This window comes from Aulonocara stuartgranti (assembly GCF_965226115.1).
Source record: "Aulonocara stuartgranti genome assembly, chromosome: 8".
Classification (NCBI taxonomy): Eukaryota; Metazoa; Chordata; class Actinopteri; order Cichliformes; family Cichlidae; genus Aulonocara; species Aulonocara stuartgranti.
Genome location: NC_138959.1, coordinates 25,566,468 through 25,580,019, shown reverse-complemented (window position 1 = coordinate 25,580,019; position 13,552 = coordinate 25,566,468). Strand labels below are relative to the sequence as shown.

General features: G+C 43.0%; 2 protein-coding genes across 5 annotated transcripts in view; one reads left to right on the top strand and one right to left on the bottom strand.

Annotated features, from left to right (window-relative positions):
* itgb4 (integrin, beta 4) overlaps positions 1 to 5,380 on the top strand; it is a 28,257-nt gene extending 22,877 nt beyond the window's left edge. For 2 of the 3 annotated variants that reach the window (XM_082544032.1, XM_082544031.1), the window contains exons 36-42: positions 128 to 262; positions 1,321 to 1,470; positions 1,599 to 1,787; positions 1,898 to 2,053; positions 2,147 to 2,311; positions 3,930 to 4,049; positions 4,139 to 5,380. In XM_082544032.1, coding sequence (XP_082400158.1) covers positions 128 to 262; positions 1,321 to 1,470; positions 1,599 to 1,787; positions 1,898 to 2,053; positions 2,147 to 2,311; positions 3,930 to 4,049; positions 4,139 to 4,269 — 1,046 coding nt within the window. In that variant the 3' untranslated portion in view covers positions 4,270 to 5,380. The remainder of the gene's footprint in view (positions 1 to 127; positions 263 to 1,320; positions 1,471 to 1,598; positions 1,788 to 1,897; positions 2,054 to 2,146; positions 2,312 to 3,929; positions 4,050 to 4,138) is intronic. The other variant, XM_082544033.1, reaches the window with a different exon arrangement.
* Positions 5,381 to 5,780: 400 nt separating this feature from the next.
* On the bottom strand, positions 5,781 to 13,515 carry LOC309712873 (butyrophilin subfamily 1 member A1). 2 transcript variants are annotated; one of them, XM_082544039.1, is made up of 10 exons: positions 13,378 to 13,515; positions 11,802 to 11,893; positions 11,607 to 11,705; positions 11,418 to 11,525; positions 11,182 to 11,340; positions 10,867 to 11,007; positions 10,535 to 10,586; positions 8,392 to 8,418; positions 7,070 to 7,096; positions 5,781 to 6,990 (listed from the first exon to the last, which is right to left on the bottom strand). In XM_082544039.1, the coding sequence occupies exons 2-10, from the start codon at positions 11,862 to 11,864 to the stop codon at positions 6,431 to 6,433; spliced, it is 1,236 nt and encodes a 411-aa protein (XP_082400165.1). In that variant the 5' UTR covers positions 11,865 to 11,893; positions 13,378 to 13,515; the 3' UTR covers positions 5,781 to 6,430. The 2 variants fall into 2 exon arrangements, with proteins under 2 accessions (XP_082400165.1, XP_082400164.1); XM_082544038.1 differs by lacking the exon at positions 13,378 to 13,515 and having other exon boundaries at positions 11,802 to 12,153.
* Between the last annotated feature and the right edge of the window lie 37 nt (positions 13,516 to 13,552).

The window sequence follows — 13,552 nt, the reverse complement described above, 5'->3', positions numbered from 1 at the left end:
TTCTTTTTTCTTCCCTCCTTATGCGCTTTTCCTCCCCCTTCTGTTTTGCTTCCATCATTTTCTTTACCTCCTGGTGTCCTGCTCCCCTCTACCCCTCCCTCCTTTCCCCTGCTCAATGCGCCATCAGGTGGGTTCGGCTACACTGGGATGCAGAGCAGCTCTCAGAGTCACTTCAGCTACAGCCTGTCTCAGGGCTCGAGGGCCAGGAATCAGTCTTCAGACGTCAATGAAGCCTTGTATAGTCTGGACAGGGTTCTCCATGGTAAGTCTGCAGCATACAAGCATGGAAGCACTGGAAGGGTTTGCTGGGTGTGATGCATAAAGCACCCCTCTGCAGTCTTCGCTGCTTCTTTAAACGTGTGGAACTTTGCCTCGCTCTGAGATCCGATGTTCTAACAACTAGAAATCCCTTTTGTTTTAGATTAACACAATATTTCATTCATGTATACACATCACATCATTATTTCAAGGGGAACACACTCATAAAACAGACTTGATGCTAGCAATTGATATCATAAATTCAATCACCAGCCTCACCGACAAAGGGAATCGAGACCTTAGATTTTCATACAAACTGACTCCTTGTTGCAATCAGAGTAGTCGCCTCCTGCTGGCCGTTAGAAAGAATTGTGCCTTGGCATCACTTTTTTCAGACCTAGCAGGGATGCTAATAGTCAAACACATTACAGTTTTGCTTTTTATTGAATTTATTCATTTGCTTAACAGCTAGACTTTCTCCCACCCCAACCTGTCACAGCAGATGGCCCCGCCCCTCCCTGAGCCTGGTTCTGCTGGATGTTTCTTCCTGTTAAAAGGGAGTTTTTCCTTCCCACTTTTGCCAAAGTGCTTGCTCATAAGGGGTCATATGACTGTTGGGTTTTTCTCTGTATGTATTATTATAGGGTCTACCTTACAATATAAAGCACATTGAGGCGACTGTTGTTGTGATTTGGTGCTTGAATTAGTTTCAGGAGTTGGTGGAGATGAATATTGGGTTTATTATATTTTTCTTGTAGCCAAAACCACCAAAACTCGTATGTCATAAAAGGTCTGTGAGGGAATTTGATGTTAAATACAGTTTATCCTGCTGCCTTTAATCGCAGTGCTATTAGGACTACGCAAGAGCTGTAATGTATAATGCAATATATAATCTGTGACAGTCTTAAAATCAGTTCCATCGCTGCAAAGCACTCAGAGTAATGGAGATAAACGGCTTTGTGAAATTAGAAAAGTCATTTAAATCTAATCTGTCCCCTCTCTGATCTGAAGACGCACCACACATCTGTTAGGATGCTCATGTTTTTGTGTGTTATCTCTCAGATGCACGACTCGCCCCCGGCATTCCAGACACCCCGAGCAGACTGGTGTTTTCTGCACTGGGACCAACGGCCCTCAAAGTCAGCTGGCAGGAGCCCCACTGTGAGAAAGACATCCTCGCATACTGCGTCCTCTACCAGCTCCTCAACGGAGGTAAGTGCAAGGAGCACAACGTTAATGTGGAAGAGCGAGAACAGGATGTGCGTGTATTCACTTCCTGTTTATGGAGGCAGTTGACATCTTCTCCGATGGTGATGCTGACCACGCTCTGCTCCCTGTAGGTGAGATGAAGCGTATCAACGTGACAAACCCGGCAGAGAACTCGGTGATCATCCAGGACCTGCTGCCAAATCACTCCTACCTGTTTAAGGTGAAGGCTCAGAGCCAGGAGGGCTGGGGTCCGGAAAGAGAGGGCGTCATCACCATCGAGTCTGCTGTCGACCCCAAGAGCCCCCTCAGCCCTGTGCCAGGTGCTCATTCACTTATCAGTCCACAAAAACAACGTCTGCTTATCTTAACAAAGGCACTCGATCTAATATTTCTCCTTCCTCATGCTGTCGCTTGTCACTTCTTCCTCCAGGTTCGCCTTTCACTCTTAGCACTCCCAGCGCTCCAGGACCTCTGGTGTTCACAGCTCTGAGTCCTGATTCGCTGCAGCTCAGCTGGGAGAAACCACGCAAGCCCAACGGAGAGATCCTGGGATATGTAGTCACCTGCGAACAGCTGCATGGCGGAGGTGAGGCTTTCTGCACAAAGGTCACTTGCAGTAAAGCTGTTACATTTTAAATTGTGCGAATTTGGTTTGACCTCTGTTTCCTGTTTCCTGCAGGTGATATGCGTTCCTTCCAGGTGAACAGCGATGGCGCTGAAACCAGTCTGACCGTTCCCAACCTGACTGAGAACATGCCCTACAAGTTTAAGGTCCAGGCTCGAACCACACAGGGCTTCGGTCCGGAGAGGGAGGGCATCATCACCATTGAATCTCAGGATGGAAGTAAGATAAAGCCCGTACTGACAGATTGGCGTCTGATATTAATTTTAAAAATACAACAAAAAAACTCCCAGCGGTTGTTGCTAGAAGCTGAAATAGACAAAAAGCTGATCCCCTCGGAGGGATGAGCGTAAATGTCAGTCTCTTTGTCTGTATTGGAGTGCAGGGCAGCTTCTGTCCAGAGTTGACATTTTAGACTGAGGCTATGCAAGAGCAAACATTTTGGAGTTATGTAACAGGAATATGCTCGATGAATTTTAAAGCTGGTACCAAAAAAGATCCATCTTCTGGGAACCTCTGGGGTAATTTATGATCCTCTCAGTCAAGGAGAAATATTGGCATGACTGTGGCGCAGCAAAGGTGCAGAGGTCTCTGTAATCCATCAAGAATTAATAGAAATTTGTCCAGCGATTCTTACTTTTAGCATAAATTGACAGAAATTATCATTTCCATGAGTTAATATGCATTTTTAAATGTTAAAAACTTAGATTCAACATTAAGAAAGCAAGCTTTTGTTGTGCTGCTTTGCACAATAGAAGTTATTGAGTTAAATCTGAAGATTGACAGGTGCTTGTTGACCTCAGGGTTCCGCTTACAGATAGGGAACCTTACATGACACCCAAAAGAGGAACGCGATCCAGCCCACTGGAAGGCTTTACAAAAAAAACTCCCATCATTAAAGGTACCGTTGAGGTCACCAAATGTCGTCTTTATGGGGGAATGAGTTACAGGGCGTCCACACAGGAAGCAGTTGGCTAGTTGCACATCTTGTTGTGCTCGATGGTTAGCTAGAGGACATTGTAGAGTCAGATTGCCTAGATAACTTTCTGAGGTGTTCATTCTTTTTGGCTTTAGTCGCTCACCTTGAAGTTGCAGCGTTATTTTGGTAGCTGTTCAAAGTCACTGACGGTCTCTTCAGAGCAGAGCAGCGGTAACTGTCAGATTTGATCAGCATTTCCTGTTTGGCGATCAACATGTGGATGTCCTTATTTGAGGAACTAAAAGTAGATCCTGATTTGGGTTATTTTAAAATATAAGCTGAAACAGTTTTTAAAGAGGCGTGAGACATGCTCTTCTTTGTACTACTGTTTGGGCGCCATTTACATTTTTTTGTCTACATTTTCTGGGGTTTGAGGTTTGCGTGTGCTCCTGGGTTTTATGAATTTTTACACAGTGTAAATACCTGTATTTCAAAAAAAGTTATATGTCTTATGTTGAGGAGATATCAGCTAGGTTGATCCTAGAGTTGGGCTTTGCTTTTGTGTAATATCACTTTATACCACAAGATGGTGCTGTTAATTATTATAACCTTTATTTAACCAGGCAAGCCATTAAGATAACATTTTTGTTCATAAAGGCAGCCAGCCAAAGCATAACACCTCCTAATATTTCAGAAATTAAACAACAGCGCACATTTCAGCTACATTTCAACACCACTTGTAGAATGCTGCCCCCTGGTGGTGAAGGTTTGGTTAAAATACCTTTAAAAGCTCATGTAGGATGAAGCATTGCAAATTAGCTTAAGCTTATATGATAATGTATTGCTCAACGCATTTCTGTCACTCCTTCTTGGAGATAACAGACTTCTCATCCATCTGTTTTTGTCCTTCCTTGCCTGTAGGTGCTTTGTCCCAGCACAGCAGCCAGTCGATGACACGGCGGGAGGTTTTCCACATGCCAACGGAAGTCAGCACACGAACTAACATCTCCCACACCGTGCTCGACGACCCCTTCTTCTCAGGTACAAAAATAATAAACTAAGCTTCATTTCTCTTCTTTTTAAAATAGGATGTGTTCACTGACTGTTATGTACCACTGTCTGTCCAACAGATGGGATGATGATGACTACGCAGCACACAGAGACTAGCGGCATGGTGACTCGTCAGATCACCAAGGAGGTGGTTCAGAGGGGCGTCATGGGAGCAACGACTGTCACAAAGAAGATGTTTTATGAATCTTAAAGGGCGCGTTTGACAAACTGGCATCCAAGTGTTCGACATAATGAGAAATCATATTTGAGAATCTCTTTTAAAAAGAGTCGACTTCACAGTGCTGAGAGTGTTTTTGTATATGTGCGAGGGGGTGTAGCTTTCACTTTGCAACCAAAATTACATTCCACATAAGAACTCGTGTATGTTACAATCTGCCGTCATTTTCTTCTATAAGTTCAGTTTGTTTTAACATATCCATACGTATCAAATATCAAGCTAGGTCTATGAACTCACTTTGTGTTGCACATTTCCTGCTAACGAGGAAAAAGCCTGATTCTCTACTGCAGGCACATGATCAAAAATATACAGGATGTAACATGTTTTTGTATCTCATACATTTGAATTAAGTTGGTATTTTTCATGCTTAAAGTTTTTCTTCTCCCCGTGTGTTTAGCATTTTAAGAAGTTTTTGACAGTAAGATATGTGTACGGTTGTCCTGAGTTACAAAACAGATGCACACACAAAAAAATAACAAGAAAATAAAACCATTTCACTTTGCCTAAAAATTTTGGGACACCATTTTTTAAATGGAAGGAGTCCTAGCCCTTGAAACAGCGGAAGATATTGCAGTTATTAGGGAATATTTTCACAAAGGATATTTACCATTCAAACCCTGAAATCAAGAATTAGGCCTGAGCATAGAGGCATGAGGAAATCTGCATTTGTAAGAAAGCAAGGTGCTCCCTATAAACAGTAAAATAGTATTTGTTGCATTTAAGAGTGATAAGGATTTTTAACTATCCATACTGCCTGTTGCCTGTTGTTTTTTGCTTTATTTTGTATTTTGCATCTTCAGGCCCCCGTACAAATGTGTGTAAAGACAGAAAGATTGTATTTGCTTCTACTGCAAGTGCTACTATGTTTGGCTTTATATTTTCTTTGAAAATGCTTTTGTGAAACATTTTTGAGGGAAGCTCCTTGGTAGGAAAATGGATAAGTGGATAAACGTCTCACCAAAAAACATTTTCAGTAGTTTTCCTGTTCTTTCGATCAATTATGTATCTCTTACTTTTTAACAGTTGAACTTTTATTATTTTATTTTTCAACTATTTTATTGCACATAATAAAGATTTGAAAGGATTTTGTGCTGGCTGATGGTTTGTGCAAACTTGTGCAAAAATAAGTGAACCAAAAATAATACAAATGCAACTCCTGCAGGTTTAGATCTCACCCTGGGTCAACCTGAATCAAATGCTTAATTCATTACCAGGCCTCTGGAGAACTTCAAGACGAGGTGACGTGTCTAAAATCTGCAGGACACTGGCCCTTGAACGCCTTGAGTACCCCCATCCCTGCTCTAGAGGAAACAGTGGGTAACAGGGAAGAACTTATAGTCAAAATTTGAGAACCCTTCATCCAAATTAGGTCAAAATCAGCACTAGACTTGCTTGCATTCATAGCAGCACACCCACCAAGTCTGAAGCAGATCAGATCCACTGCTGTTCGCACGAGCAAAGAAGAGACAACAGACTTTCAGAGATTTCTGGAATTAATAGTAAGATTTATTGAGCTAGAGAGAGGAAAGCATTGCCATGTCTTATATAGCACAAATAAACAAAAACACAGCTGCAAAAACAAGCTCATGCCTGAAAAATGTTTGCAGGAAGCTTGAGACAAAGAATCAAACAATCTATAATTCAACTAGAGGCATGCGGCAGCCCGCTCTGCAAATATCTGCCTCGTCAGCGGCACTGTTTCACTGCACTGAAGCTAAAAGTATCATCATTCACAGTGCGCTCATGCTGTAACTTTTTAATGTTTATTTGTCATCAACAATTTAAAAAAAAGTTAAAAAAAAAATGAATGGATGTAACATTACAGGTTTAAACTGATCCCCAACTTTATCCAATGAAGTTTGAGAGGAGTTTAAACCCATGGGGAAAAACGTTATTCATTCTTTAAATGCTCATTTTTAAAATATAAAGAATCAGATACTGTATGTTTCTATGAAGGCAGAGTAACAGGAAAGTGTTTAGCAGATGGACATGTCGAAAGAAGAGCAGTTCCTGTTTGGGATTTGACGAGGCACCTCACAGAAAGACTTTTAGTCCAGAAACAGCCACGCGATTCTAAATCAGTAGAATAAAAGCGTGAGCTCTGTGAGCTGCCGAGGATTAGGACTGATCCGTTTCAGTTCCAGAGGCAGGGCCCCGGGCACAGGCACCGCTGTTTCGCATCAGCAGGCCTGATCACCAGGTCTTTGACCACCTCCACAGTCCCAAAAACAGGGTACAGTTCCTCTGTGAACTTCTCGGTATAGGTGTACAGGTGGGAGCGCTTCTCCACGTCGTAGAAGGACAGCTGGCCCTGCTCATAGTCCAGATAAATGCCGACTTTCCTGGGCACCAGGCTTTGAGGTAAAGGCGTAGCGGGCACCGTCAGGGCTTTCAAATCTGTGCCTCTCTCCAGACGGAGGGTCAGGTATCCCGTATCTGTGTTCAGCGAGCGGAAGCCCTGCCTCACGGCCGAGGCTTTGGCCACTCCCAGCCGCCAGTCCCGCTCGCCCACCTCCACCTCCCAGTAGTGGCGTCCAGAGGCGTAGCCCTCCTGGCCCACAGCACACCACCAGCCATCGAAGCGTCGGGGGCATCGTGGGATGTCGCGGCGCTCCAGGCCGCACCGCATTCGTTTTTCATCATCTGAGATGAGCAGGCCTGAGTGGGCCGATTCGGAGTCCAGGGTGACGTCCTCTGTGGAATAAAAGGGCGGGATTACAAACTGCAAAATGATGTCACAGTAAGGTGAAAAACAGAAAAGAGATTTTCATACCTGCTGCATCACAAATCCAGTTCCACACTGCAAAGAAAAAGAAGAGAAACTCCGTTAGCTCATTGTTTTGTACAGTAGTTTAAAGAAGGCATGCAAAATTTACCTTCACACGATAACACACAAGCAACTTACATCCACCCCACTGTACTCAAAGCCCTGAAGTACAAAGGGGGCTGAAGTACTTGTGAAGTATTACTTTATAAGTATAAATATAACTACATGTAATTTCAAGAGCTGAAAAACACATTAATGCTTTGTACAAAAAAAATGCAACCAAATGAATTTTACGCCCACTCCCCTCACAGCCGCTGTGATCCACAGCCTTCTGTGTGCCCACTGGAAACATTTTGAAAACTAGTCCACGGCTTAAAGTTGTTCAGTGTGATCGGTCCCAACTATTATACAGAGCATGAAAAGTCCAATGTATGCATGAGTGTTCAAATATGACTATATGTGCAATTTCTTTTGACAAAAAGAAGAATAACAGCTACAAAATGAGCCCAATATCAACATGGAGGTAAAAGGAAAACTCTTTCTTGTCACAGCACTTTGTTAGGTTTACCATTATTATTCTCATTATTTGTTTCTGTTATTCTGTGCCATATTTACATTAAAATGGTGCAGTTTTTAAACTAATATATATTCTATGATACAGGTGCTCCAAGGTGGTTGTAGGAAAAAAATCCTGCTGAACATAAGCTAGAGTTTTGGATCTAGTTTATGACATTTGGCATAAACATTTTTTCAGTTAATCTTATGTGTCTGAGGATTTCAGAAAGAGCTGAGGCTACAGTTCACACAGACTGCTCAAAATTGTAAAATAGAAGAAAGGGAAAATGTTGCCTGGTTTGATAAGTCTCCAAATTTGAGTTAAGCAACATAAAGGATGGATCAATCCTGCCTTGTATCAACAGTTCAGGTTGTTACTGGTGGTGTAATGTTTTCTTGTCACGCTTTGGGCCACTTTGTGCCAACTAAGCAGCCTGTCAACCTGAGGATGGGTGGCTTCCTCTATGACTACCCTATACCCATCTTCAGACGACTGCCTCCATGTCAAAACGCTCAAATCATCTCAAATCTGTGTCTTGAGCATAGCTTCACTGTACTCAAAGGCCTCCACAGTCACCAGCCAACAGTCAGACTGTACTGACATATAGTAAAAGTGCATAATCCAGTGGCGAACCATTAAAAAAAGACTGCATTTGCTAATAATCGAGTTTAAAGTTTATCGTTACATACTATAGATTTCAGATCATATAATCCTATACAGAGACATTAAAGGGGTCATTCATTTATTCATTACAGTGAGCTTCTGGACTTACCGCCGTGGGGAATGTAGCGCACAGCGTCTGAAAGAACAAACAAAGACTGATTAAAGACAGACAAGTGTTCCACTCACAACTCAAACCCTCCTACCAGCTTGTTTCCTAACATGCTTCCAATCACATTTTTATAGATTAATTCTAATTAAATATTCAGTGGAGTGTATTCTGTTACCACACACAACAGCCACATCACCGAGTGACTCGTTTCACATCCTGATTTTGCCAAGTGGTTTTTGTGCTGACACCAACATTTTGTATGTCACCCACTCAGTCGTCTGTGAGGCTTTATAGCTGCGCCTCACTTCAGCCTAGTCGGCTACGTTTTATTTTGGCCTTAGCTCTGAAGTCAGGGTTAGTCAAACTATGATCATCAAATGTTATTTTCGCATTATTTTAATTACATAGAGAAAGATAAAAAGGTCATCAGTTTTAGCTGGTTGTAACCCGGGCAACTGAGCCTATGAAAAGTAAGACTGCCTCATCATGGAAAAATGCTAATCCTATGAGCTAATATGTAATTTAACAAAAGCCACTTTCAGCTGCTCCTTTATTCACATGGGGTCACACGGCAGGTGGCCCTTTCCTGTTGGAACCTCTCAAGGATTTATGTCTCACCATGATAATAAATGTGTACTAGTGATAAACAGGTCTGAACACCTTCACACTGGTCTAAGCTTTAAACTGACCATTAGACTAATGGTAGAATTACTGCAAAGCTAGAATATTCTTTATTTATTTGATGAACTTCTTGTTTTAAAATGTGAAGTAAGTGACTAAGCCCATAAATTTATTAGGAAAATAATTACTGAGGTCTTGGGCTGTGATATATAATATAGACACTGATAATATCTGTGTCGTGTCAGCCTCCGATGACTTCTTTCACCGCTTCAGGCAAAAACTGGATAAACTGAGGAAACTGGATACAATGCTGCTGCTGCTGCACCGTGTTTCAGCAGACTCACACTTCTAATTAGGTAGTGTGTCATAAGTGACAGTAGCTCATTGGAAACTGTTCTTCAGTTATTAATATTTATAAATGCCGCAAAGCTGCAAGCATCAAAGAAACATTCAGTATTTTTTCTGTATTGTCAGAAATGTCGGTATCACAAATGTTCTGGAAACTTTGTGATATAGCTTTGAGGCTATAACGCTGAGTCCTACCCAGACTCTGCTTCTTCTACAGAAGGCATGTCAGTGTGACTGAGGAGACCCTCAAAGTATTCCTCAACTGCAGCGGTGTGAGCAGAGCAGAATCGCTTCAAGGCCAACCAAAAATCTTGTTCCATGGCCTCGCCGGACTCCTCCCACACCTGAGAGTTTGCTCGAACTGCTGCCAGAGCCACACTCTGCTTGGCGTGCCACTACATGACAGCTGCCTCTGGAGTCCCGCAGGAGAACCAAGCATCAATCACTGACCTGCGACCAGGTTTGTTTGAGTGTCACCTGCACTTGTGAACACGGTGTTTGTTATGGACAAACTGTGATTTGTCCAGAGAACATAACAGAGAACAGGCGGTTCCTCCCAGTCTTGCTCCTCCAAGTCTCACTGTCCATGCCCATGTGAACATTAGTAGCACAACGGAGATTCCAGGTGGGGCACTCAGACACACTAAGAAGACTAGGTACTCTGAAATGTCACTGAGTAAATAAGGGCAAAAGGCAACCAGGACCTGTTTACTGGCCCAAGGACAGGAGGAAGTAACCCTCTCATCCACTGGGATGAGAGGGTTGAGCCTGAGCTAGTGCACGAGGCTAAAAATATCCCAATATTTTTTTTCTTTCAGACGAACAAAACAAAAACAGATTTATCTAACATTTGTCAAGCATATTTATCTACTTGTTCACTTTCTGCTTGACTCAGTAGTGGTATACTTTTACAATACCACCAGAATAACATATAAAAAAGATAAAGACCCCATTCTTCATAATTTAATTAATTAAACCAAATGTATTGTCATTTTATTCCCTACTTTATTTTCATTGGCAAGGATGGGGAGAATCCCTTTTTTCACATGTGCAGAACAAGTTTTTGGTCGAAGCAGCAACAGGTATTGTACAAATGTTGGTTTCTGACTCATGACCACTTTGCAAGATCAGGATGTTTTGTTTCATATTGTTAAACTGGATGAGATCCACTCACCAATGTTCTGACTTTTCTGCTTCTTCACCAGCCACTGCTTTGTCACATCCACCTACAAAGACACGCACACACATACAGAGTATGTCAAGGTAGACAGTGGACACATTCAGGACAAGGTGAGCTGAACAAAGAGATAAACAGATTAGCATGATTGTCGTGCAGCCTATATGCAGCATGCTTGACACACTTAGCCCAGATATCGAATGTGAGAATGTCATGCAAGTGTCGTTCATGTTTCGAATCACCTAAGTTAGCATGCTTCTTATCCCATAAATTACACCACAGAGTACAAAAACATTTAATGACGATCACTTAGCGACAGATATCAAGACCTTTATGGGGCTGTCGGCGTTCAGCACGGCCAGCATGACAAGCTCCATGGCCGGGAACAGGTTGGGCAGACGGCCCCTCTTCCACTGGAACTCCAGGTCATCCAGCATCATGAGCACAGGCTCACCTGGCCACACAGTGGGCTGAAAAAAGAGGTTTAGAAACAGTTGCTTCGAATTTATGGCCAGAGCTCAAGCACAGTCCGATTATCATGAGATCATTGTCAAGGGCACGATTAAGCCTAATCATCTTTATCAGATGCAACGACGGAACTGGGTCAGACTTTAATAACCATCCATGTCCCGTAAGAAAGTCACCTGAGGTCTGCCTTTAATATTCCGGGTCCAATCCATGATGACCCGTTTATGGGGGCCCATGTCGTACTCGCCGCCTCCCTCAAGCATGCAAAGAAGGTGTCCCTTCCAGTCCTTCTTCTCAGACTTCTCATACTGGTAGTCTGATGTGATTGTCCTTGGCTGAATAAAGAATAGAGACTTTTAAGAACATCCATAAAAAACACAATTTATTTCTGTAAATGGCTGCTATCTCGTACCTGCACTCTTTTCTCCAGCACAGCAGCCCATTCCACAATGAACTCCCGGCACACGCTGGCTGTCCAGATGTCCTCTCCGGTCCAGATGTGACACAGGATATTTGATCTCTGAGGTACAAAGGCAATGCGAATAAATGCAGAAGACTCTAAGTAATAAAGAGCAAAAAGGGAGAGAGGAGAAGAGCTTACCTGGCAGATTCTGTTGAGTTCCCGGGCCAGCTCCATAATAAACAACTGACTTTCCACCAGAGGCTCCTTCTTCTCAAGCTTCACTTTTTTGCGAGACTCCTGGAGCAAAGAAACAGAAAATTAAAAGGGAAAAGAACATCATGACTTCCAGAACATTTAGCCCCCGCAGCAATTACTGTGGGAGGATTTGTATACCTTGAGTCGGATCTTGAGCTTTTTGGCTGGCTCGATGAGGAACTGCAGGCACTCTTTCATCATGCTGGCAGCTGGAGTGCGGGGCCGATGCCCTGTGGTATGATAATAAAAAAGCTTTAGCACGCTGGCACTCATTCTGTCAAGAGCTGGAGCTGACTGCACTCCGTCGCCCACACAAATCGATGAGGGTGCAGAAATGGCTAACGCGCGAGAAGGTGGCAAAAAGGTGAGGTGGCGGAGAGAGGAGCACTCACTGCAGAACTTTTATCACAGCTCTGCACTCAGAGTCCACAGAGAGCTCATTAAGATCCCCACCGAGCTATCATTAGGTGTTGAGCCCACTCGCTCAGCCCACTCACTCCGCATAGATATATATATATCCATGAGACCACACAGTGGGTGGCAAACAGAGATGTAGCAACATTAAAAAAAATATTGCACAGTAACAGGATTTCCTGCATGCGTGTGGATCGATGCATCCTGAAAGTGGGAATTTATTCCCATGGAGACGTGAGCACAGCAGAGCGCTTTTAATAAAAACACTGTGGAGCCATGGTGGGGGTGGAGGAGGAGGAGGAGGAGGGGTGGGGGGGGTCCTTGGACCAGTTTGCTGTTGAATCAGCAGTCAGTCTGACAAGCAGAGGGGATTTGCTGTTCTTGCTGTGATGTAGAGGCAGCAGGAGAGCTACAAAAAAAAAAGAAAAAGAAAAGAAAAAAGGAGGCAACAAACACTGAGGAGCACAAACTCAGGACTGAGTTGACCTTTTAGAGAGTAAATTCTGACATTCATAGGTATGCCTGCTTTCTGCCTATTGAGTATGCATATGAATTTCTTCCACCCGCATCCCTGAACTGTTAGAAACTGTTTTATGGAAAGGGGGTTGGAATCAGTTATACAGTGTTATTCAACTATAACTTCCAATCAACTCCCTTCTATAATTTTTAAACATTTATTTACACCATCATGAGTTTGCGCATGTCTGATACCAACACCAACCACACTAATGCATCTTGATTTGTAGTATTTATTAATCTCTCTTTCACTATATATGAGGGCAGCAGATGTCAAAGCGTTGCTTGTCTGTAACTGACTCATGTTTGGATGGTGGGTTTATTTCTGGCAGCGGAGGCTGAGCGTGTAGGTGACAGAGGAGCTGCAGGATTAGAGGAAATCCGGGATTATCGGTGCTGTACAAACGCAGGTAGTGACTTTCTATATTGGGAGTGAGTGACAAATCACTGCATGCAAGTTGGCATCAGAACAAACACACTGCACAATAACAGGCTCACGTTACCGTACAACAGTGTATCCATACACACCGAATTTAATTATTTGTTCCCAATTTGTAAAATATTATTCTTAATAATAAATAGAACAGAATTTCGAAATGCCAGTGTTGTAAGGTTAAAAAATGAGGCCTCTTGCACATGAAGCGATGTTTACAAAAAAGGACATAATCAAAGCAAGCGCACACATTATTCCATGTAATTAGGCCCTGTGCACTGGCAAAATGCAACCAGTTTACCAGTTGTTTTTTTATCACCTCGCTCTAGAGGGAAATAAATAACACCTCACCTTGTAACGGATAAATTCCCTTCAGGAAGAAAACTCTACGCGGCTTTTCTGTGATGCTTTCGCGAAACTCGGTTTAATTTTTTAGTGCTCCGCCATCCTCCACAGCCTCACCGCTTCCTTCACCCATCCACAACTGCGGCACGAGAGACAGCGCGCGTGCTCTTATCAACCACCG

Bases quoted from the DNA above. Each gene is read 5' to 3' on its own strand.
- LOC309712873 (XM_082544038.1), bottom strand. From the start codon at position 11,936: ATGAGTGCCAGCGTGCTAAAGCTTTTTTATTATCATACCACAGGGCAT. The intron at 11,526-11,606 runs GTAAGCTCTTCT...TTTGTACCTCAG, and splicing joins AACTCAACAGAATCTGCCAG to AGATCAAATATCCTGTGTCA. The intron at 8,419-10,534 runs GTGAGTGGATCT...TTGTTCTTTCAG, and splicing joins GCAGAAAAGTCAGAACATTG to ACGCTGTGCGCTACATTCCC.